The sequence below is a fragment of the Neofelis nebulosa genome, chromosome 1, assembly GCF_028018385.1.
Source record: "Neofelis nebulosa isolate mNeoNeb1 chromosome 1, mNeoNeb1.pri, whole genome shotgun sequence".
In the NCBI taxonomy this organism is placed as follows: Eukaryota; Metazoa; Chordata; class Mammalia; order Carnivora; family Felidae; genus Neofelis; species Neofelis nebulosa.
Window position 1 is genome coordinate 139,091,270 of NC_080782.1, and position 24,009 is coordinate 139,115,278.

The 24,009-nt window shown below is 44.8% G+C and overlaps 1 protein-coding gene across 2 annotated transcripts in view; it reads right to left on the reverse strand.

Moving 5' to 3' along the window:
- Positions 1–24,009, reverse strand: part of PRDM6 (PR/SET domain 6) — a 234,698-nt gene that overhangs the window by 153,408 nt on the left and 57,281 nt on the right. For both annotated transcript variants that reach the window (XM_058737854.1, XM_058737846.1), the window contains exons 4-5: positions 7,615–7,742; positions 3,903–4,027 (exon numbers count right to left, since the gene is read on the reverse strand). In XM_058737854.1, the coding sequence (XP_058593837.1) occupies positions 3,903–4,027; positions 7,615–7,742 (253 nt within the window). The remainder of the gene's footprint in view (positions 1–3,902; positions 4,028–7,614; positions 7,743–24,009) is intronic.

Consider the following 24,009-nt stretch of genomic DNA (forward strand, 5'->3'; position numbering starts at 1 on the left):
CCCAGCCCTCTCTGTGAATCATGCGGAATGGGAATCCATCTTAGAGTTACAGTCATATATCTCCCCCGCACTATCTGATGAAGCTTTCTGCTGGTTTCTTGGGTGGCCAATCACATGACAGATATATGACTGTGAGACAGGAACTGAAATAAAATTCCTATAATACCCTTAGGGGGAAGGGGGATTGTCACTGGTGAGCGTTTAAGTCAATGACTTAATTTTCTTGAAGCTTCCCTCCACCCTCACTTTGGGCTTGGAACTCAACACCCAAAAGAGCCGCTTCATTTATCTACCGAATCCGCGATACTTCAAGCTGCTATAGCTTTCCACATTGTCTTCCAAGGATTTCAATAAATGGTTGAACATCTATCCCGGTGGAGTTAACGTAATACTCTAATCAGCAACCTCAAGAGTGCTTTACACGGTCGGACTCTATGAGGCAGAAGGATTAAAAAGCAAAGCATCCGGTGTTTCCAGAAAGTACCCTTTTGATGACACTGCGGCAATGAATCTCAAGACCAGAGGGTGCACTCTCAGATCCCTGTTGTCGGTGGCTGTGAACGGCACACAAGATCCCGAAATCCTCCAGCCCAACCCCTACATCTGTCTCATCCGTGTAACAGCAACACCAAGTGCAAGCAATGTTGCAAATGTGTGATTGCCACCCCAGAGATCACATCAAGGGTAAGAAATGCATTCCCTAGGGAGTAATTCCATGGCTCCCCCTCACGTGCATGGGTACTATTTCTCAACAAAACAAGTAAATAACCTGAAACCATTTTTCAAAACTTAGGGCATCTGGGCGGCTCAGCTCGTTGAGCCGCCAACTCTTGATTTCGGCTCAGGTCATGATCTCGTGTTCGTGTGAACCCCGAGTCCGGCTCTATGCTACCAGTGTGGAGCCTGCTTGGGACACAATCTCTCTCTCTCTCTCTTTCTCTCTCTCCCCCTGCCCCCTCCTGCTTGCGCACATGAACGCACGCTCTCTCTCTCAAAATAAATAAATAAGCTTTTTATTATTTTTTTTAAATAGAAGTAATTCCACGGTGCTTTCCATTTCTGACTCCTAACTCAGTAGCTGGCCATTCCTTTCTTCAAGTTCCTCAGACCAAAGCCATAGAGTTATCCTCGACTCCTTTCTCTCTCGCTCAGCATCCAGTGTGTCTGGAAGCACTCCTGGCTTGACTTTCAAAACGTTTCCAGAATCCAGCCACTTCTCACCACCTCTACCAAGTCTATACTAGCCCGGACTACCACCCCGTCTCCCCTGGAGTCCTGCAGGAGCCTGGAACTGGATTCCCTGCTCCACCCTCCGCCCTTACTGTCTGGTCTCCACTCAATGGCCAGCGCAATCTTGTTACCACTGCAGCCAGAACATCTCACTCTTCGGCTCAGAACTCTGCCATAGCGCCCTTCGCCTGGCCCTCGAACAGAGGAAAAGCCAGGCTTCCGACAGGGGCCTCCTGGGCGCCACAGGGTCCCCGCTCCGGTCCCACCCCACATCTGAGTTAACTCGTCCTCACCTCACTCCCTCCACAACACCCATGCTAACCTCTACGATACTCTTCCAACAGGCCAGAAACATCCCCATCATGGGGCCTTTACTCTTTTCATCTTGCCGCCCGGAACATTTTTCTCCCAAATAGCAAACGTGGCTGATCCTTCCCTCGCCAATCTCACCCCAAAGGCACATTCCAGGGAGGGCCTTCCCCACTCACTCCTGCCAACCACAACTCACAACTCCTGGCATGCCTCACCCCTTCCCCTGCTTTGGCCACTCTACAAAATGTACCACCTGACAAGCCATGTATTCATTCATTCATTCATTCATTCATTCATTCCTGTGTCTCTCTCCACTAGAATGTAAGTGCCCTGAGGGCAGGAATTCCCATCTGCTTTTTGGCTGCTGCATTTGCAGCGCCTATGAAGACACTAGCTCACTACGGGTGTTCAATGAGCATCTGCGCAATGAATGAACACATCCTTGGACTATGTGCCTAGGTACCTGAGAACTCTAGTCTTCAATAAGCTTATTTTCAGACCTTTCTCAACACACACACCACAATAACATCTTCAGAGTCTGTAGCAGGCTGTGGTAAAGGAGCGAACAGCAGACCTTACAGGATTTCTGGAAGGCTTTTGGATCAAATTCCACACTTCAGAAGATGAGGTTACGTCAAGATCACAGGACAGGCCCATGTCAGCAGGCTAGAGGGCCGGAAACTGGTGTTTCTCTGTACATGGACTTCGGTCTAGTCTGGGGGAGCAGGGGCATGGAGCCGTCCTGAGAAGACAGAACGTTCTGGTGTCCTGTCCATTTCTGCCTCAAACACCAACCACACACTCCATGTCCAACACTGAGATTTTTCTCCTACAAAAACAGACACTCCTTCAAACCCAAGTATCACTGCAGAAAAGAAACTTTCCAATGGAAACTTGGGAAGTAAGAGGAATGTACTATAGGTCCAAAGATTCATTTTTTGATTGGAGATTGGCTTGGGGTTAAAGTAGAAAGAGAAATTTGATGGCAATATGCTTCCTGAGAGTTCTTTTTTTTTTTTTTTTTTTTTTGGCAAAGAAAATAAAGACAACATGAAAAAGAAATATCTGACCAGCAGCATTTTTATCAGGAGTAACACAAACTTTTTTTTTTTTTGGGGGGGGTCTGTGTGTGTGTGTGTGTGTGTGTGTGTGTGTGTGAGAAAGTAAGTGGGAAAGGAAAAATAACACTTTTTTTCCTCCAAACTGAAGTTTCTTCAATAGATCTGTTCTCTCTGCTCCTTTTTCTGTTACAGAATGACAAATTATTAGTTCACTGCAATTATCCGTTATCAGTTTGGTGGCTTTATTGCCACACCATTCTTTTATTAAAGTGGTGTCAGTGAAACCAGTGTTTCTCACTGAAATGCATCAGCATTACCTAATTCTATTCCAAATCCTGGAAATCGCCTTATTTTGCAAAGAATTGATAAAAACAAAAATAAAAGTTTTAATAAAAATGGCTCTCAGGTCCTGTTTGCCTAGATAAGACTTTTTTTTTTTCTTTTTTTTTTTTTAGAGATAATGACTGCCGTGGTAATAAAGATACAAATTAAATAGTTCATGTCAGACTAGAAAATTTGCAAAGACAAATTCCTCAGTCACATGTCTATGATTTTTGCTACTGTTTCTCATTCCAATGACTACTTAGCACCCCCAGTTGCCTGGAGGGCTTTGACCCCTAAGTAGACAGCACCCTTTTCTTATTATTTTATTTTTGCCTATGATGTGACTCTGGCAAGATCGTGTACGCCTGCAGAGCAGGAGTTACAGCTTGTGCTGTTCTGGTAACCCCATGTGGTGGCAAGCACAGTACCAGACACAGAGTAGGTGCTCAATAAAGACCAGTTGCCTCAGGGGTACCTGCGTGGCTCAGTCGGTCAAGCCTCCGACTTTGGCTCAGGTCACAATTGCCCAGTTTGTGAGTTTGAGCCCCAAGTCGGGCTCAGTGCTGACAGCTCAGAGCCTGGAGCCTGCTTCGGATCCTGTGTCTCCCTCTCTCTCTCTGCCTGTGCCTGACTCATTCTCATTTTCATTTCCATTCTCTCTCTCAAAATAAGTAAACATTAAAAAAAATTTTTTTTAAATACCAGCTGCCTCATTACTGCTACCAGCGACTACTTAAAACTATGACAATGGCTTTGACAATAAATACAAGTGAGGAAAGGACGGGCTTACATAAGATGCCCTCTAAAAAAGCAAAGGACAGGAGCAGGAGAAGAAAATGATGGAACAGACTCGTGCACGTTTGCATCACGTATCAGGGTGAATTGGATTTCAGGAGTCTCAAGCAACACTCTTAAATGGTTAGCTTTCAAATAAGTATTTTGAGATGTGAATTCAGAGCTAAAAGAAATTCTTACAGTTTTCATCCTGGGCAATGCATTGTAAAGGGATCCCAAAGAAAGACGTATAGCTGTCATTGTACCACACCAGAAGCTCGGTACCCCTGGGAATATCTATACAGGCTCGGTAGAATATATTCGACCTATTCAAAACAAAAGAAAACCCAGCTTAGTAATAGGTAGGATTCAGGTGCCCCCCCCCTCCACATTTTCATTGCCCCGAAAAAGTTCTGCCCGGCTCCATCTAAACAGTTTGTTTGCAATAAAATCTGCACCCACCTTATCATTCCCAGCAACCAATTACAGCCTCTACCCCGGTATAATAAACCCCTTACAGTTTATTTCCACAATGTCCCTCCACAGAACATCTTGGCTGAAGAGACACATACAGGGCTCAAGGGCTGGCATAAAGCCAGGGGCTCATTAAAAACAAAAAACAACAACAACAAAAAATTCCATCTCAGATTAATGAGAAAATTCCATCTCTCGGCAAATTGTAGATATTGGTGCCTCACCTTCATCTATCAATTAATATTATTGATTTCCTTTTTGAAGGAAAAGCATTACACGTATTCTTGCAACTTGGCAATGGGAGTCCCCAAATCCGTAATAAAATTAAGCGGCTTTGTGATTTAAGGACGGAGGAAAGTAAAAATCTTCCCCATCGCCTATCTTCTCAAGTTTGACACAAGAGAAGAGAAAACCCCTCTTCCGGGGAAAAGGAATGGAAATTCATTAAATACAAGGGAGCACTTTACTCTGGCTGAAAGATTACCCTCTGAAATGACAGAGTGAAGGTACCAAGAAATAAACATTTTTTAAAACAGCTTTGGTACTGTAAAGAAAAACCTACGGATTAAAAAAAAAAAAATGAGGAGACCGTGACTGGTTTCCTCGATGAAGAATTGCTACAAATATTAGCCTCAAGTTCAAGATAAAAGTGTTTAGGGTTCGTGGGCCTTAAATTTAGCCTTTCTGTAAGGAATTGGCCGTGGCAGGGCAATTGGCTCCTTGTAGAACACTGCAGACATAAGGCAAATCCTTCTCCACATTTTTCATGGCAGTGAGATATGCACTTGTCAACATATTTTGTCACCACAAAGTGGCTCTTGGCAATAGGATCATAAAGATCAATAAAAAAAAAAGTGCAGATTCTCAATATTTTACTTGCAGCTGCAAAAATTTCATTTATCTTGTTATTTTCCTTACTTGCTGCCATTCTGTCTCACGAGGGCACTGCTAACTAAGCAGAATGTTTTTCCCAACATTCTATGAATATCTGACAAAAACTCCAGCCAGTTGTGCAGACCTCGCCACCCTGCCTCCCTCCGCATCTCCAAGAGCTGTGCATTTTATTAATTCTTTCCACTGCTACATAAAAAAATCAAAATTGGAGCCGAGCTATAAATCACCAGCATCTCCTAACTTGAGAAAAATTGAGTCGACTTTGTACTTCACCCTTGTAACATTTCATCTCTCGGTTTGGCTTCCCTTAATATAAACACAGCGCCCGGCAAATGAATGTGCTAAAAACCAAATGACACACTTTGCCGCTGAAAGAACAGAACTGTTTTCAAGCAATGGGTGGTCTTCTGAGGCACAGAGTAAGCCGAAAGGGAGGGGTGGGTAAAAAAAAAAAAAAAAAAAAAAGTGTAAGGGTACACCGTTCCTTACAAGCGGGCAAAGCTTCCAAAACTCTCAGAAATCTCTGCATGTTGAAGCACATCAAAGGAATTTTTCCCTCTTCAGATAATATTTCCTTTGCTGACATGTATTTAGTATTGTGGTTGGATGACTCATAAAGATAGCCTCATGGCGTCCCAACGCAGTTGAAGCACAGCACACGCCAACAAACATTATTGTCAGCCTCAAAATAAAAACAAAACGTTCAGCTAAGGGTCAATCAATCAAGGGCGCTTTGAAGAAAATTCCATTTAGATATTACAAATCATAACAGAATGAATCTAAACCAGCTGACTTTTTGTGAAGAGGACGTTCATGTACAATAAAAATTAAGCTGGCTCTTCGGGGTCCAACTTTTCTATTTTCTTACTCTTGGACGTGGTCACTGGTGATGGATGCCAGTTTTTTAAATTGTGTTTTTGTAGTTCATTTTAGAAAGATCCGAAGTAATCGAAAACAGATCGGCAGAGAGATCTAGAAGGTGAAGCACTATCATGAAAGGCTAGCTGTAAAATCCACTTACTACTGACAGATAGGTAACTGCCTTACTCTTCAGGGGTTTCTTGTTTCCCCCAAATTCAGAATTTGCCTCAAGAGCTCCCCAGGTGCTCATTACGGAACCGGCCAGACTATCTCTTGCTGGAGGGACAAACCCAACCTTTACTAATTTTCTAGCTCCGGCTTTCATAAAAACTTCATGACAGAAAGGCGGCTGCAGTCAAGTAACCAAATACCGTCATGCACGGTTTCGTTGAAACCATTATTTAATGAAATATAACTGCCCAGGAAACCATGGCAGTGAGTCACATGCTGCCCAAATATGTTCCCTTTGAACTGGAGACCTTCGGAGAGCCAGCCAGATTTGTGCAGCCTTACACCTACGAGGGGTATAAAGCCCTTTTTTTTTTTAAGCTTCATGTTTAAAAACTAAAAAAGAAAAAAAAAAAAAAAGAAGGAGAAAGAAAATAAATAGCCACAGGCAAGAAGCCAAGTTGCAGAGTACAGGACCTTCTGCTTTGATGTGTCTGTGGTGCCTAATAAAGCTAACCAGTTGCTTCTGATTCTAAAGGGAACATGGCTGTTTATAACTGAGGTCATATATTTATACGGCACATGTTTTCGAGGGATTTTGAGGAAAGGGTTTTTTCCCCCCCCTCTCTGTGATCTGTTTTTGTGTTCCCATCTCCATTTCAGCCTTCTTTAGCACTAAGTGGAAATGCTTGACCAACAGGTGCACTGAGCGGATGTGGCAGGGCATCTGGGAATCCACCTTGCTTTTCTGCCCCTCCCATGCCCCTCCCCACCTTCCCCCAACCCCGCCCCAGCCACAGGCCTCCCAACGGGATTCTGGAAAATGAGGCTGGCTCCACTTTGGGTCTGTTACCCTTTGGGCTTTGCCCAAACTTCTCAGGGAACAGGCGGCTTCTCCACGTTCTGGAACCGCCTGATCACCCGACATGTATCTTGAATGGTCAAAGGGCCAAAGCCAAACACTCTGACACCTTTTAAGGGACCGGGATGGGCTATTCTGGCTCAGCCATGGCTGCTGAGCTGAAGAGTTCGGGAAAAGCAGGCTGGAGCAGGCTGAGAGTTAGTTCTTGGCCTCCCACGTCTCTGTGCAAATGACACTGTTTCCCGAGGGAGAAAGCCTAAAGACGGCAGGGTGCACGGGATCTGGGGCTGCATCTCTGAACTCCTATCTACGTGCAGGCACACACCGGCTGTGGGGGAATCACCCCGCATCGGCAAGTTTTCCCGGCTCATTCAGGCACTTGTGGATGTTCAGGCAGTGGTGTGGAAGTAACTACACCACGTGCACCGAGTAAAAGAGGCCCTTCCGGGAGCATCTTTACTCCTGAACTCTCAGGATAGTGTGGTTGCAAGAACCAAGGAGATTCCAAAAACCTAGGAAAACAATTTCTGCCAGTCCTCACAAGGTTCTGCAGGACTCTGCAGGGTTTTAAAACCAGCAGCAAGCCTGAATTTGTACACGCAAGCCAAAGGGCTTCAGCTACATTGAAGTGGTAAATCAAGGTACATACGTTACCTGTACTGAACTACTGTTAGATTCTGTTCTCCGCAGTGCCTTGCACATCGGATATACCTCATCCAGCTCGACTTACTAGGTTCCCCACCATCAATAAAGTGCTGTAGTGTTCCATCTTGGTCATATATCTAGAGAAGAGGTCAGAAGGTCAAGTAGTTAGAACGAATCATCAGCAATCATTTTCCCTGCTTCCCTTGGTGTCTTTATGCGTCGGCTGCAGAAATTTATGGCCTGTAGGTTCGCTAGAGCTTTATTGATGTTCGCGGAAACTCAACCGGAATAGCAGGAAAATATTTTTGGGTGATGCAAGTCGATCCCGTTTTTCTTATCAAGCCGATCTTCCCCTGTATTCAACATATTTCTGGTATCTCGAGGATGTGAGTGACCATGTTTCCCAAAGGATATTTAACCTATTTTGACAGGCTACTCCTAAGTAATGAGCTGCCGGATAAACAAAACAAGCTGAAGGGAGAGGCCACGCTGACATGGCTGGAACATCCACACGAGAGGCCCCCGGGCTCAAACACGTAACTGTTCGAAGGCATTCGGGACGCAGTAACCGTCTGTTAGACGAGCTGGGCGACCCCGGGGAAGAAAGCAGGTGGAATGTTATAGACGTGCAGAGAACTGGTTAAAACAAAACACAACAGGCTCTCATTCAGATGAAATAAAAGGACTCTCACCTCTCAGAGAATATGGGACTGCTGTTGTCAGCACCTGAAACTATTAGGGCAGCCATCAAAAAGGAGAGACCCTCAAGAAGAAAAGGGGGGGGGGCAGAGAATGACTATTTCTTAGGGATTGTAAATGTCTTAACTGAGGTTGGTCTACTAATGACTGCTTGAGGTCATTCTAAGCAACTCTTCTTTCAAGATCACATTCAAGGAGGCGGGCCTGGGCCGTTTAGTTGATTAAGCGTCCAACTTCGGCTTAGGTCATGATCTTATATAGCTCGTGAGTTCGAGCCCCACATCAGGATGTCTGCTGTCAACACAGAGCCTGCTTGAGATCCTCTGTTCCCCTCTCTCTCTCTCCGCCCCCCTCACTTGCACAGTCTCTCAAAAAATAAACATTAACAAAATTTTTCTTAAAGATCACATACAAGGAGGGGCACCTGGGTGGCTCAGTCGGTAAGGCGTCCGACTTCAGCTCAGGTCATGATCTCACGGTCCATGAGTTTGAGCCCTGCATCGGGCTCTGGGCTGATGGCTCAGAGCCTAGAGCCTGCTTCCGATTCTGTGTCTCCCTCTCTCTCTGCCCCTCCCCCGTTCATGCTGTGTCTCTCTCTGTCTCAAAAATAAATAAAAACATTAAAAAAAAATTTTTTAAAAGACCACATACAAGGAAACGAAATTTGTTTCAAACCAGGCAAGGACAATGGGACACAAAGTCTCATGCGTAACACTACCCAACCCAGCACAGGCAGAGTCTGAGCCGACCACAGAGGTCATCAGCTCCCACTTCCAGAAACCAGGTGAGCCCTGGGGAGCTTGGAGGATGTGGTCTCTCGAGGGGTGTGAGGTTGGGGGCTTACATACATACAGCCATTCCAGAAGGGAATCCCAGTCCTAGGGGGCATCTGGGAAGCAAGGGGTGCAGTTCTCAGAAGGAACCATGATGCGACTGGTCCTTTTCAAATAAAATAGTGATGGGATCCTGGTAACTGCTGAAGTGTTGCCCACAGCATCCTGGAAGTCATGTCTCCTACCCTCTCATCAGCCTTTTCCACTGCTCTCTTCCAAACACGCATGGAGAACAAGTCTTACAGAGAGCCTCACTGGTTACATTAGACACTAAAATTAGTACAGTGATTCAGATTAATTTAGCTCAGCATTTCTGTGCTGGGGGCCAAAGGGCTTAGTGATGACAGTTTCTTTTATTATCTCTAGTCATTTTAAAACAGATGACTTGTTTTTTTGGTTTTTGGGTTTTGTTGTTGTTGTTGTTTTTGCTCATTTGTCTCCACCCCCAACCTCTCCACTAACTCCCCCACCCCTCAAAGACAAGACATCAATCTGATGGAGGCAACTGCTGGAGAAGCTTTGGGTAGCGCAGCAGGGCGATCGCAACTGATAATCAATGTCGCCTGAGAAGAATAAAGAGACTCCTGGATTATATTATAGTTAAGATTAATGACTTCTTGCAATTCCTAGTTTGAGGATGAGGGCAAGGGAATGGAATCATTTCATGAGGTAGACGTATCTGCTCCCTGAACCACCTAAAGACAGACTTTGCATTTAGGTTAGATCCCACTGTATTATGTGGCGGTGGTTTCTGCTTTCCTTTTTAGGAAGCTGGTTCCGAGATGCAAAGTCTCAACCGTGACTCTGCTGTTGACAACCCGTGGGACGCTGAACAAAGCCATTAGTTCCTCAGACACGAATGTTTACCTAAAATGGAGCCAGAAATGTTGACGACCCAGCCCCTCTGCCCTATCCTTTCCCCCATGAACAAACTTCCCTTGAGAGCTGCGAGTGAAAACAATTATGAAGCGTTTTGAGGAGGACAATTCTCCTTGGTGCTTCTAGCCCATTTCATCAGCGGCACATGAAACTCTAGTATTTATATGTAATGGGTGCCACCTTGGACGCTGGCTCATCTGAACACCAGGCACAAGCCAGTCAGTCTTGAAAATGGGTATAAAAAGGTTTCTCCCTATACTCTCGTTTTAGCAAAAATCCCCCCAAGTTAAATATAGTGTGACTGCAGGAATCCTATCATTTTTGCCTGCTTGATTGGAACTGCTACTTGCCTTGAGGGGAAAAGTAGGTGGCTATTTGTCAGGCTTTTTCCCAACATCACACAACGTAGCATATGACATGAGGCTGTGCCTCCCCGGCTTCCGCTAATACTGACTTTACGCTAATTCAAATGGAAAAGTGACGAAAATCGCAGGTACTTTGTTAGGTCTCATAGCTGTGCCCCCAGAGTTGAGGAAACTCATTCGACCTTGATGTTGTTCTCTCCCTCGGCCCCCAGTGCCCAGCCATCACCCAACGGAGTTGAACTTGCCTCCTACATGCTTTCCAAGAATGGTCTCTCTCTCTCTCCACCGTCACCATCATCACCCCGAGTCACCTTCCTCGTGCACTATACCACAGTTCTCAGTGACACCATCTGTTTCACCTAAGTCCCCCCAAAATAAATGTCATAACTATGTCACATCATAACAACATATATTCACAGCACGTGGCATTTCCTCAAGGGGGCTCATCATAAGAAGACCAGTGCCTCCTCATCCTGGTTCGTGGTCCCCAAACAAAGTTTTTAGAGGGGCCGAAAACGTATGCCTGTATACTTGGCTCAAGATCATCCTGGACCCCTTCTGGTCTGTGATGTTAAATGTGAACATTTATCTTTCTTTTTTTTGTAAGGTTTTTAAAAAAGTATTTGTTTTGAGGGGGGAAGGGGCAGGGAGAGAGAGAATCTCCAAGCAGGCTCCACACTGTCAGCGGAGAGTCCAATGCGGGGCTCAAAGAAACCAACTGTGAGATCATGACCTGAGCCGAACTCAAGTCAGATGCTTAACTGACTGAGCCACCCAGGCGCCACCCCCGCAAGAGTTCACATTTAAACTCAGTGTTTCTAGAACAAGAAACAATGGGCCAGAAGGCACTGACACCTATTTCTGTTCATTCCTCGAGTAGAAGGGGAATCCAAGCGGGAAAACGAAGATACCCAAATGTGAGCACTGAGCAGGAACTAAGAAAGGCCCTAGGTACTCACTTGGGCCCTATCATCACCATCCATCATCAGTTCAACTTTGTTTCCATTTAAGAGCTCAGGTGTTTTTTGTTGTCGTTGTTCTTGTTGTTTAAAGGACTCACTATGTGCAAAATTCTGCATGTAACCAAACTATACAAGGACAGTGAGCCTATATCCATCTACTGTATCAGGCAGGGCCCAACTTTCTTTTTCCAAGACAGAAGGAACTAAAAACAAAAATAATATAAAAACAGGGAGGGGGACAAAACAAAAGAGACTCAAAAATATGGAGAACAAACTGAGTTTGAAGGGGGGATGGGCTAAATGGGTAAAAGGCATTAAGGAATCTACTGAAATCATTGCTTCACTATATATTAATTTGGAAGTAAATTTTAACAAATAAAAATAAAGTTAAATCAAAAGAAAAAAAGGCAGAAGGAACTACAAGTGAAGAAATGTTTCAACAAGTTTCAAGCTAGAGCAACAATTCCAAGTTCAAGAAGGTGTTCTTGGACATTGCATTAACATCTACATTTGTGGGACAGTAAAATGAAAATTTAGATACTTGTAGGTCTAAAAAAAAAACTTAAGGAATTTAAGGATATCAATTAATGCTGATACCGACATTTATTTTGTTTTCATGTCCTTTCAAAAGAAACCATGCATAAAGTGTTTAGACAATCCTCTCAAGATCTATGAAAATGTCAACAAGGTCACAAATTCTGTTCATTCCAATAGTGAGAATGAAGAGAGTGAAATTTATATTAAGGGAAAGACTCATTCTGGAAGAACACTTGAATAAAGCAGAGTGTTTTGTTTTGTTTTGTTTTTTTTAAGATTTATTCATTTTGGAGAGACAAAGAGACAGAGCATGAGTGGGGAAAGGCCAGAAACAAAGGGAGACACAGAATCTGAAGCAGGCTCCAGGCTCTGAGCTGTCAGCACAGAGCCCGATGTGGGGCTCGAACTCATCAACAATGAGATCATGACCTAAGCTGAAGTCGGATGCTTAACCGACTGAGCCACCCAGGTGCCCCAATGAAGCATAGTTTTGCTTTAACCTATGCACATTATTCTGAATGAGTATGAATAACCAAAGTTTTAATGTTTGCTCTGTTCTTTTTAACACTTATTTTTATTGTTTTGAGAGAGAGAGAGAGAGAGAGATTGACAGAGCATGTGCAGGGGAAGAAGACAGAGAGAGAGAGGGAGACACAGAATCTAAAACAGGCTCCAGGCTCTGAGCTGTCAGCAGAGAGCCTGCCATGGGGCTCGAACCCACGAACTGAGAGATCATGACCTGAGCCAAAGTCAGATGCTCAACGGACTAAGCCAGCCAGGTGCCCCATGCTCTGTTCTAAGGAAGTCAAACCAATAACCGTGTGGAAGTGGAGGAAATACATGTAAAACACACACACACACACACACACACACACACACACACACACACACACACACAGGATACTTGGTGGGAACTGAAGTAAAATTTTCAAGTAGAAAACTCTCCAAACTATACCAAGTGTATATCTGGCATATTGGTTTTAGAAAGGTAGCTCCAGCTTTGCTGAAAATGAGTGTAAGACAGCACAGTCATATTGGAAAACACTCTGGCAATATTGAAATAAAGCTGATGATGTGTAAATCCTATGACTCAGCAATATCACACTAGGAAATTAGCCCACTGAAATCCCAGTGCCCCAGGAGACAAGTCCAAGGGCATTCACTGTAGCACTGTTTGTAATAGTAAATAATAAGAAATAATGGAAATACCCTTTATCAGAAAAACAAACTGTGCTTTAATTACCCAATAAAATAGTACAAAACACTTAAAGGAAATGAATTAGATATGTTTGCATTCAGATCTAGTTGATATGGATAAATATCAAAAACAGAGAGTTGAGGGGCACCTGGGTGGCTCAGTCAGTTGAGTGCCCAAGTCTTGAGTTTGGATCAGGTCATGATCCCAGGGATTGTAGGATCAAGTCCTGCATCGGGTTCTGCACTGGGCATTGACCCTGCTTTAGAGTCTCTCTGAGTCTCTCTCTCTGAGTCTGTCTCTCTCTCTCTCTCTAATAAAAATACAGAGGCACCTGGGTGGCTCAGTTGGCTAAGTGTCTGACTTCAGCTCAGGTCATGATCTTGCAGTTCATGAGTTCGAGCCCCGCATGGGGCTCTGTGCTGATAGCTCACAGCCTGGAGCCTGCTTTGGATTCTGTGTCTCCCTCTCTCTCTGCTCCTCCCCTGCTCTCACTCTGTCTCTCTTTCTCATAAATAAATATAAGATAAAAAACAGTAACAAAGAAAGATTGAGGAAAAACAGGCTGCAGATTGATACACATGATACTGTTTGTTAACATTTCAAAATATACAATACTCAGTAGCATACTTTATGAAAGCATATACTGCAATATACAAGTAGTGAGAGCTAAAGATACATACAGTAAAATTCTGAAAAGGTTCACTGGAGGGGTTCATGATAACTTTATGAGAGCACTGGCCTTGGGGAAAAAGGAATGGAGGTAAAATAAGGGGAATTTACCTGAAAAGTTTCATTTTTCTTAAAAAAAAAAATCTGAAGCCAATATGGCAAAATCTTAACACTTACTTTTTTGCTGGCCCACATACTGGCATTTCTATATTATACTTTATGCTTTTCTGATTCTTTTCCAAAAAATCAGAGAGAGAAAAATAAATGAAAACCTAGGCATTCATTTCTTTGTAGTTGGGTGTTTGCATGTGTTGTTAAAATAGAGAAGCGGACTATATTACCCAAGGTTAAAATGTTATCTGTGTTATCTTCCTAGGAAAATGTTTGGAGTATGTACGACTATGTCAACAGCCCCTGATTTCTTCTGTGATCCTTGGTGTTGCTATTTTAAAACCATTATTTTTGGTCTGTGCTTTCTCTTTTCTCTTTTATCAATGCGACTGGAGAGATAAGCAAGGGTGAACGCTAATTCTTACCTTTTTAAGGGGATTTTTGCAGTTTTCAGTCCAGTAATATTTACTGGGATGCCACACATGGTGGAAAGAATGACCACACGTTCTTGCTTATTACAAACCACACATGACATCAAATGAAAACCACCGTGTGAAAGGTGTATATTTATTTCAATCCTGGATACCAGGAAGCACCACGGTCTCCCATGACTTTAGGGTCCTAGAAGAAGAGTCTACTTTAAATTTTTTCTTTTTTAACGTTTATTTATTTTTGAGACAGAGAGAGACACAGCATGAACGGGGGAGGGGCAGAGAGAGAGGGAGACACAGAATCGGAAGCAGGCTCCAGGCTCCCAGCCATCAGCCCAGAGCCCGACGCAGGGCTCGAACTCATGGACCGCTAGATCGTGACCTGAGCCGAAGTCGGACACCCAACCGACTGAGCCACCCAGGCGCCCCAAGAAGAGTCTACTTTAAAGGACAACAAGAGCAATAAAAAATATATCCACGTTCATGATCTCCCGGTTCGTGAGTTCAAGCTGACAGCACAGAGCCTGCTTGGAATTTCTGCACCACCACCCCCCCCCCGCCCCGTCCCTCCCCCACTCGTGCTCTATCAAAACACATAAATAAGCTTAAAAAATTAAAAAAAAAATCCACCCAGGTTGTGTTATACATCCTAATCCTGAGTGGTTTGTCCACGGCTCTGTCATTTACGAGTGTTGCCAATTTACATTTAATGATAATCATCATCATAGAAACAATGTAAGGAAGCAAGTAAGTTGGGCTCATTTTTAATTTATAAAAAGCAGTAAAACCTCCTTCTGAATGACAGTAATTCGTACATATCGGTGGCTCTGAGCCATCAGTTTCTCTGAAGCAAGCGTTGCAAACCCAGCGGGCTCTCGGGCTAGACTTGGGCACGTGGCCAACTTGGTTTTTCTTCCACCGTGTTTTAAAAACTTGGAAATTTCCAACTGTTCTCAAAAAGTAAAATCAGAAGGTGAGTCCCCACTCTCTGGCAATAATCCACTGAGGCGGAGAAAAGATCACCCCCTTTAGGCCAGCCCTGTGGTTCTGCACCACTCCCTATTGTCTTACATGCTCCCAACTTCAGTAATTTACTTATCAGCTTGGCCTCATGAAGCATTTCAGTCTGTAATCCCAGCCCTAAAGGAATTATTGGTACGACTAAAAATCAGTCTGTGACAGCTGGGGGCACCCTGAAGGAAACCCTTTTGAACTGATAACCTGGAAACACGGCAAACATTCATTACGCCCGTGCTGCCCAGAAGCCCATCTGATTGCGATCCAAAGCGATCTGTGCTGTAGTTTCCCAGGGAGTGAGAGAGCTGGGTTCATTTCTTTCATTTTTACCAGCAGAGGCTTTCAATGATCTTTTTAACCAAAGGACCCCCTTGAAGTCAAAGAAGTTATAAAAGTAATTTCATTATAAAAACAGATAAAAAGAAAGTCCGCCAGAAAGCACCCAGCCAGCTCACCTAACCTCACCTCTGCTCTTGGAGGCGGCTGCTGGGACATCACCAAGGGCTCGCAGTGAACTGGGGGGACCTATCTGTAAAAACACCACAGGCAGAGCACTTTCTCTGGTGGACAGACCTCCGTGAAGATTTCGGTCGCCCATTCTTCTGCTAGGACGCTGAATACCTTGGCTAAATTTAAAGCCCAGGAGAATCAGATTTGGAAGGGACCTCAGAGACCATCTGTTCCAAACTGATCAGGTTTGACCTAAGAAAATGGGGGCTCCAGGGGCGCCTGGGTGGCTCAGTCAGTTAAGCCTCCGACTTCGGCTCAGGTCATGATCTCGCACTCCGTGAGTTCGAGCCCCACGTCGGGATCTGTGCTGACAGCTTAGAGCCTGGAGCCTGGTTCACATTCTGTGTCTCCCTCTCTCTGACCCTCCCCCGTTCATGCTCTGTCTCTCTCTGTCTCAAAAATAAACGTTAAAAAAAAAAAAAATTAAAAAAAAAAAAAAAAGAAAAGAAAATGGGGGCTCCAAAAGTTAGTGGCTTAGACAAAGCGAGACTACTAGTCAGTGGCAGATGGAGGCCTCATCTCCAGGCCTTCTTCCAGCCTCCACACCTCTGCTTTCCCACTGGGAGATGCCATGCCTGGGTCACCTCATCCACCGTTCCAAGTACCCTGAAAAGAGCCAGTGACTGCAGACCAAAGGACCATGCATTATAATAGCATAAATACTAATCTGTTCCTTCCAGAACCTGGGTCCTTGAACTCTGGCATGGAAAGAAAAAAAAAAAAGATCCCAAGGTTTTATAGGAAAACGATTAGCCAATTTTCAGTGAGCAGGGAGACATCTCTGGCCCCCCCTCTTTCATTTCCACACCTTGGCCTGTCCCTGTGCCCAGGCCCCAGACACCAGCATTTGGTTGTGCACTGAAATGCCAGCCACTTTCAGTCTTTACCGGGTGGCTGACGTGACGGAGCATATTTTATGCCCAAACGTCTAACACAGGGCCTGGCACGTGCCCTGAGGAGGACCTCAAAACACGCTGCAATGAACTGAAATGAATTTTCACAATAATTCTGTCGCTTCCTAAAGATCTTAGCTTTTACTCGAAGCCTGAGGGAAAAAAATCACTGCTAAATGCAATTAAACTCCATTCCAAACACTATCCACCAGGGCTTTTTAAAAGAAAATATTACATCCTCCTTGAACCTAACTTCTTCCAATTCTATGAAATGCAAAGACAAATTGCACGTGATTATTAAAATGTAATCAACAGCTGTTACAATAAGAGCCAAGAAGTGGTCTCTGGGGGGTTTTCGGTTTAGATCTGAAAACCTAAGCACACGGAGGACGCAGGGAAGAAGAGCTACAAAGACAGTTTCTCTTGTGGTGCCTGAGTGGCTCAGTTGGTTGAGCGTCCGACTTCAGCTCAGGTCACGATCTCACGGTCTTTGAGTTTGAGCCCTGCGTCAGGTTCTGTGCTGACAGCTCAGAGCCTGGAAGCTCTTTCGGATTCTGTGCCTCCCTTGCTCTGTGCCCCTCCTCCCGTTCATGCTCTGTCTCCGTCTCAAAAATAAATACACATAAAAAAAAAAGATGGTTTCTCTTATCTTGTCTGCCTGTTCTCCACAGTGCCTTCATCTGGCCCCCTCTTTCTGTAAAATTCAGAAAAGCAAGGTTTCAATAAGCAAGTGTATTAGGGATTTGGGAACCTCAATTGAAAAAATATATTGTTTGCCAAGATGCATAATAACGTTCTACTGTGGGATTCCTCTGGGTCAGGAGGGACAGGGAGCAAATATTTTGTGGCTCAGGGAGAGCTAACACAACTAATGCCACAAAGAATAATTCTTCACTGTTTTGACCGTGAACACTTACAAACCAGAATACCTCTGCTGCTAAATCAAAACTCTTACTTTCAACAGTATGGTTGTTAGGGAGACTTTCTTAAGTATTACCAGGGAAAACATGCCACAGGAGTCACTCTGGTTAAGACAACTGGGGAGGGCATGTGGAGTTGTAAGCCTGGATCCCCCTTGAGTAACCAAGTGACGTTAGACAGTGACTTAACCTCTTGAAGACGCTGAGACCTTCTTTGAAAAAATGGTGCTTATGATAGTCCCTACATCAAAGGGCTAATATAAGGGCACCTGGGTGGCTCAGTTGGCTAAGTGTCTGACTCTTGGTTTCACCTCATATCACGATCCCACAATTTGTGGGATCAAGCCCCACGTCAGGCTGACATCAAGAGGCCTGCGTGGGATTCTCTTGTTCTCTGCCCCTCCCCCACGCACGCTCATGCTGTCTCTCAAAATAAATAAATAAACTTAAAAAAAAAACAGGCGAATATAAAAATCAAATGGGCCGGTGTATGTGAAGTTCTTAAACCAGAGCTGGGCACTCAGTATAAGAACATCTGCTATCCTTAGGCCATCACTATAATTAATTAAGAAACCTCAGCCGAAACATAACCAACCAACCAGATGGTGGCCCCTGACCAAAACATAGTATGTATAATGTAAGCAGACTCATTGCTGCTAGGGTTGACCAGCCTGTAAGCTCACGGGGGGCAGGAATACACTGTAATTGCTTTTTAAATTTACCCACAGGCACCTTATGCGAGTCTTTACACAGACCAGGAAATCAACTTCTGCTGAAAGACAGAAAGAGAGAAGAAACAGATCCGAAACGACACAAGCAAGGTGTATGAATAAAACAGATATTCTACGGGCTCCTGGGTGGCTCAGTTGGTTAAGCGTCCGACTTCAGCTCAGGCCACAATCTCACGGTTCGTGGGTTCGAGCCCTGCATCAGGCTGTGTGTGGACAGATGGGGGCCTGGAGCCTACTTTGCATTCTGTGCTTCCCTCTCTCGACTCCTCCCCTGCTCATGCGGGCGCGCGGGCTCTCCCTCTCTCTCTCAAAAATAAACAGACATTAAAAAATTAATTTTAAAAACCCAGAATAGATATTCTAGTTTTGTCTCCCAGATGAGCCTATTAAACGATAAAACAAAGTATTTTAAAGTGCTGGATGGATGAGAACACCACACAGAAAACGCTAAGGAAGTACCTCTTCAGTGCTAAATTTCCCATCTCCTAAGCTTACTCAGCCTTCGGTTTTAATGCAGGGTTACAAAAATGTCATCCCAAAGACACAGGTACCTCACCGCCTTCAGAACATACCTGGAGCCTATTTATAATGAACAGGCAGTCCTTGCATGCATTTTAATTAACTGTGGCTTCAAGACCCCAAAACCCCCTCATTGAACATCACCTACTACGTAGCACTGCTTGACCTCTGAAGTCAGTGACATTATTTGGCCAGGGGAGGCCCCAGTGGAGCGAGCGCCTCGTTCCTCTGCGAACACTGAACACAATCAAGGTAGGCGAGCCATCTGAGCAATCAAGCATACTGGATAAGGAGCAGGGGACATGTACGGATGGCAGCCTAGAGCATCAGATCGACAGGGAGCTCTGTGAGTCAGGGCTTTGGGCCACTGCCTCCCAGTCTCGAGAGGAAGACAGCAGGAACCCCGGCACTGTGGGCTCCCGACCTGAGCGTAGATTTTTAAATCAAGCTAGATCAAAGCTTGAGAAAAGCGGGGCGCCTGGGTGGCGCAGTTGGTTAAGCGTCCGACTTCAGCCAGGTCACGATCTCGCGGTCCGTGAGTTCGAGCCCCGCGTCGGGCTCTGGGCCGACGGCTCGGAGCCTGGAGCCTGTTTCCGATTCTGTGTCTCCCTCTCTCTCTGCCCCTCCCCCGTTCATGCTCTGTCTCTCTCTGTCCCAAAAATAAATAAAAAACGTTGAAAAAAAAAATTTAAAAAAAAAAAAAAAAAGCTTGAGAAAAGAGGCCACTAAGCAATGCTTTAAACACGAAGAGAGTATCGGGGCACCTGGGTGGCTCAGTCGGTTGAGCAACCGACTTCGGCTCAGGTCATGATCTCACAGCTCATGAGTTTGAGCCCCACGTCGGGCTCTGTGCTGATGGCTCGGAGCCTGGAGCCTGCTTCGGATTCTGGGTCTCCCTCTCTCTCCGCCCCTAACCCACTTGCATTCTGTCTCTCTCAAATGTAAATAAACATTAAAAATTTTTTTTTAAAAAATGAGGAGCGAATCTGCATCCTCCTTAACACAAAGAAGGAACAGCAGTGAATGACTGCATTATACACATCTGTATGGTACTTTAGTTTATAACATACTGTCCTAAGCTTATTTGATCCTCATAACAGACCTCGCAGGTGGGATGGACCATTACTCCGTTTTACAGACGAGAAACCTTGGGCTAACAAGGGTTAAAGGACTTGCCCCCAGACATGCAATCTATACTAACAAGTGACCAGGACAAATGCCCCCTGAGTCACAGGCCAGCCACTCCCTTATGGCTTTTTTCCATCATTTCCCGTTTGTTCTATCAGGGAGAAATGGAAAGCGTTTTCTTTAAAAGCATCAGAAATTCTCCGAGTGAGGCTCATAAAAATGTGCATAACAATTAATAATGTCATGTGTGCAACAGACCCCTATTTTCAGAGCAAACGGCCTTTTACTGAGAATTACTTAATCTGTTAGTAAAACTGACACAAAGCCACCATGCAATTCAGGAGAGATACAACTCCCCATTTCTGTGAAAACTCACTCTCCTTCCAGGGGTAATAATGACCCGGTGGGCGGGTGGGGGAAGGGGGGGACACCCGACTTTAGCTCAGGTCATGATGTTGCTGTTACTGAGCTAGAGTCCCGCGCTGGGCTCTGTGCTGAAAGCTCAGAGCCTGGAGACTGTTTTGGATTCTGTGTCTCCCTCTCTCATTCTCTCTCTCTACCCCTCCCCCGCTCATGCTCTGCCTCTCTCTCTCTCAAAAATAAACATTACAAAAAATTTTTAAAAAAATGATGACACAGAACATCAAAAAACTGGGTGAGACTGAAGTCTACAGATGAAGAAACCTATTTTAGAAGGAAAGATTCTTGATTCAAGCACAAAGTGGCTCGTGTGCCCGTATCTACTCGTGTTCAGTTTTTCAGCTTTTACCTCAAATATCTAACTACAGGTTTCTTGTGTCGAAAATTTCTCCTTCCTCCTTCCATCAGAATGAACTTACTGCGCTGTTATTTCTAAAAGGCAAACCCTTTGCTCTCCCTTTGGTTTGGCCTATTTTGGAATGTCTGGAATGCCAAGATTTTAAGACGAGGCTTCAAAGGTCAAGTAATAAACGCCCCATAAAATAAATGAGTAATGGTTATATACACCGTTGTTGTATTTTCAGTAATGCTGATATAAAGCTATATACTGTACTCTGTCAATTCCCATTCATCAAGTTCCAGAAATATTAGAAAATCATTAGAGGTTTATGTGGAGCTTGCAGATAATACTAACATATACGTCAAGACTGAAATATGGTAATCAGAAAAACAGTTGAAAAGTGTCAATAAACTGTAAAACACCCGTGGTGGTGTTCATGAAGCCTGCAGCAGAGAGCTGGCTTCGTGAAGCAACACAAATGGATATTTTGGTCACACTGCGGGCCAGCCGCTGCTAAGTGGCGGGCTGGAAGAAGACAATGGGCAGCTGGGAAGATTCCCGCCCGGAGACCCAAGAACTCCCGGGAGCCGAGCGGTAGGGCAGTGGGTGAATCCCACTTATCTCCGAGGACAGCGGCGGCCGTCGATAGGAGGCCTGCCATCCATCAATCTGGAGTCTTCTTCAGACATCCCCTGTCTGTTGATCAGAGGAAGACTTTGGGGGAATCAGGCTTCCATTATCAGGACTCTGTCTGTGATCTGAACAAGCCACTGAACCTTTAACTTTTCACTTGGCAGCACGGTCTATGCTGGAAAGTCCTGACAGTTCATTCATTTTGCTCCATCCTGGAGCCAGCCCATGTCTGACTGGTGAGACCCGCCCTCTTTGATGTTGTACTCTTTGGAGAGCGCCCTGCTGTGAAAAAAATTTTCTCCGTCCAAATTAAAGAGAAATAGTTCTGCATCCAGCTGTTAGCTGTGACACGTCTGCCATTTTTCAGGGCACTGGCTTGGTGCCATCCACGGGCTCTGCTGCAATCCTGTCTTTCTCCCTCTCCTCCGTCACAGCAATAATATCCATAGCACACAGCTGTCTCCAGTGCCCATACGACATCAACGTTAGGAAGGAAAAGACGGTTAATCCTCCGGTGCCAAGGACAGACTCAGAAATATTTTCAGGCAACAATTTCTTTTCTTCCTACCCCGACCCTTTTTTAAAAGTATCAGCACGATGGGGCGCCTGGGTGGCTCAGTTGGCTTAGCACCTGACTTCGGCTCAGGTCATGATCTCACGGTTCGTGGGTTCGAGCCCCGCGTTGGGCTCTGGGCTGACAGCTCAGAGCCTGGAGCCTGCTTCCGATTCTGTGTCTCCCTCTCTCTCTGCCCCTCTCCCGCTCACACTTTGTCCCTCTCTCAAAAATAAACATTAAAAAAATTTTTTTTAAGTATCAGCACGAATGTCTCTGACGAACTGTCACAATCCACCCATTTAAAAACTGCCTCAATTCAGTTTAAAAAATTTTTTTCTTCTGATGTTTATCTTTGAGAGAGAGACAGACAGACAGACAGAGCCTGAGTGGGGTAGGCGCAGAGAGAGAGACAGCGAGTCCAAAGCAGTCTCCAGGCTCCAAGCTGTCCACACAGAGCCCCACATGAGGCTCGAACTCACAGACTGCGAGATCATGACCTGAGCTGAAGTCGGGGGCTCAACCCAGTGAGCCACCCAGGTGCCCCTAAAAACCCAGTTTTAATCAAAGCAACCAATAAGAAGCCCTGACCTCCACTAAATATGTTTACAAATGAAGTAAATTTGGAGCCTGTGAAAACCTGCTTCATATGTACAGAGCCCACATTTTAAAAATGGATATTCGTTCATCAGAGAGAACTCTGTAAATGAAGGAAAATGCTCCTGAAAGCTCGAATAAACATTTAGATCTAAGCAATCAAGAAAGCCTGTATCTTCTCCTAGTTATTAAGTGCCAGCGGGGGGTTATACAGACTGCTGCCATGAACTGTGCGTGCTATAAACAAAGGGCAGGACACGTTATCACCATGCTTTTCTCCGTATACTGAAATGAATGGGTAACACAGCACACTTCCCCGCTCTACTCTCTCTTTCCTGCTCTTCTCTCTCATTTTCATTTTGCTGAGATGGAAAGGGATCGGCAGCACTGGACCTCAGTGCCCAGCGTCAGAGTCCTGCTGTGCACCCGTGTGACTCATCTCAGACCCCGGCTGGGACACATGCTCAGTTACTCGTCCTCCTTTCTCACATAACTGAAAGGTGGATTTCGAGAAAGATATAAACAACCACAACAATGTGCTACATGTGAGAAAGGATCAGTGTTAAAAAAGGGCAAGGAAATAGGAAAGAGGAACCTTAAAATTTTTTTTAACATTTATTTATTTTTAAGAGAGAGAGAGAGAGAGCGTGAGCAGGGGAGGGACAAAGAGAGAGGGAGACATAGAATCCGAAGCAGGCTCCAGGCTCTGAGCTGTCAGCACAGAGCCCGACGCAGGGCTCGAACCCATGAACCCTGAGATCATGATCTGAGCTGAAGTCAGATGCTTAACCGACTGAGCCACCCAGGTGCCCCAATGAAGCATAGTTTTGCTTTAACCTATGCCCATTATTGTGAATGAGTATGAATAACCAAAGTTTTAATGTTTGCTCTGTTTTTTTAATGTCTCTTTTTATTTTTTGAGAGAGAGAGAGAGAGAGAGAGAGAGACTGACAGAGCATGTACAGGGGAGAAACAGAGAGAGAGAGAGAGAGAGAGAGAGAGAGAGAGAGAGAGTGTCTAAAGCAGGCTCCAGGCTCTGAGCTGTCAGCAGAGAGCCCAACACGGGGCTCAAACCCATGAACCATGAGATCATGACCTGAGCCGAAGTCGGACGCTTAACTGGCTGAGCCACCCAAGCGCCCCGGAAAGAGGAACTTTATGTTGTTAAAATAATCCCAGAAATACTATCAGTGTGATCTGAAGGAGCTATGGTTCGTGCAGTGGGTCTTAAGGAGTAGTATTCAACCCTTACTGGAGTAGAAATTTCTGGTTTATAAATTCTACTGAGTATGACACCATACAGGCCTTGGTGAAAACCATTACTAATTTTACAGCTCAGCATGGTAGCTACTGAGGAGTATGATTTCCAAGAAGCAGCTTGGACCAGAGCCTAGGCGCAAACGGCGACGTTAGCAATCACATTAAATACTTACAAGGTACTAAGTAGGGAATGTTTGTA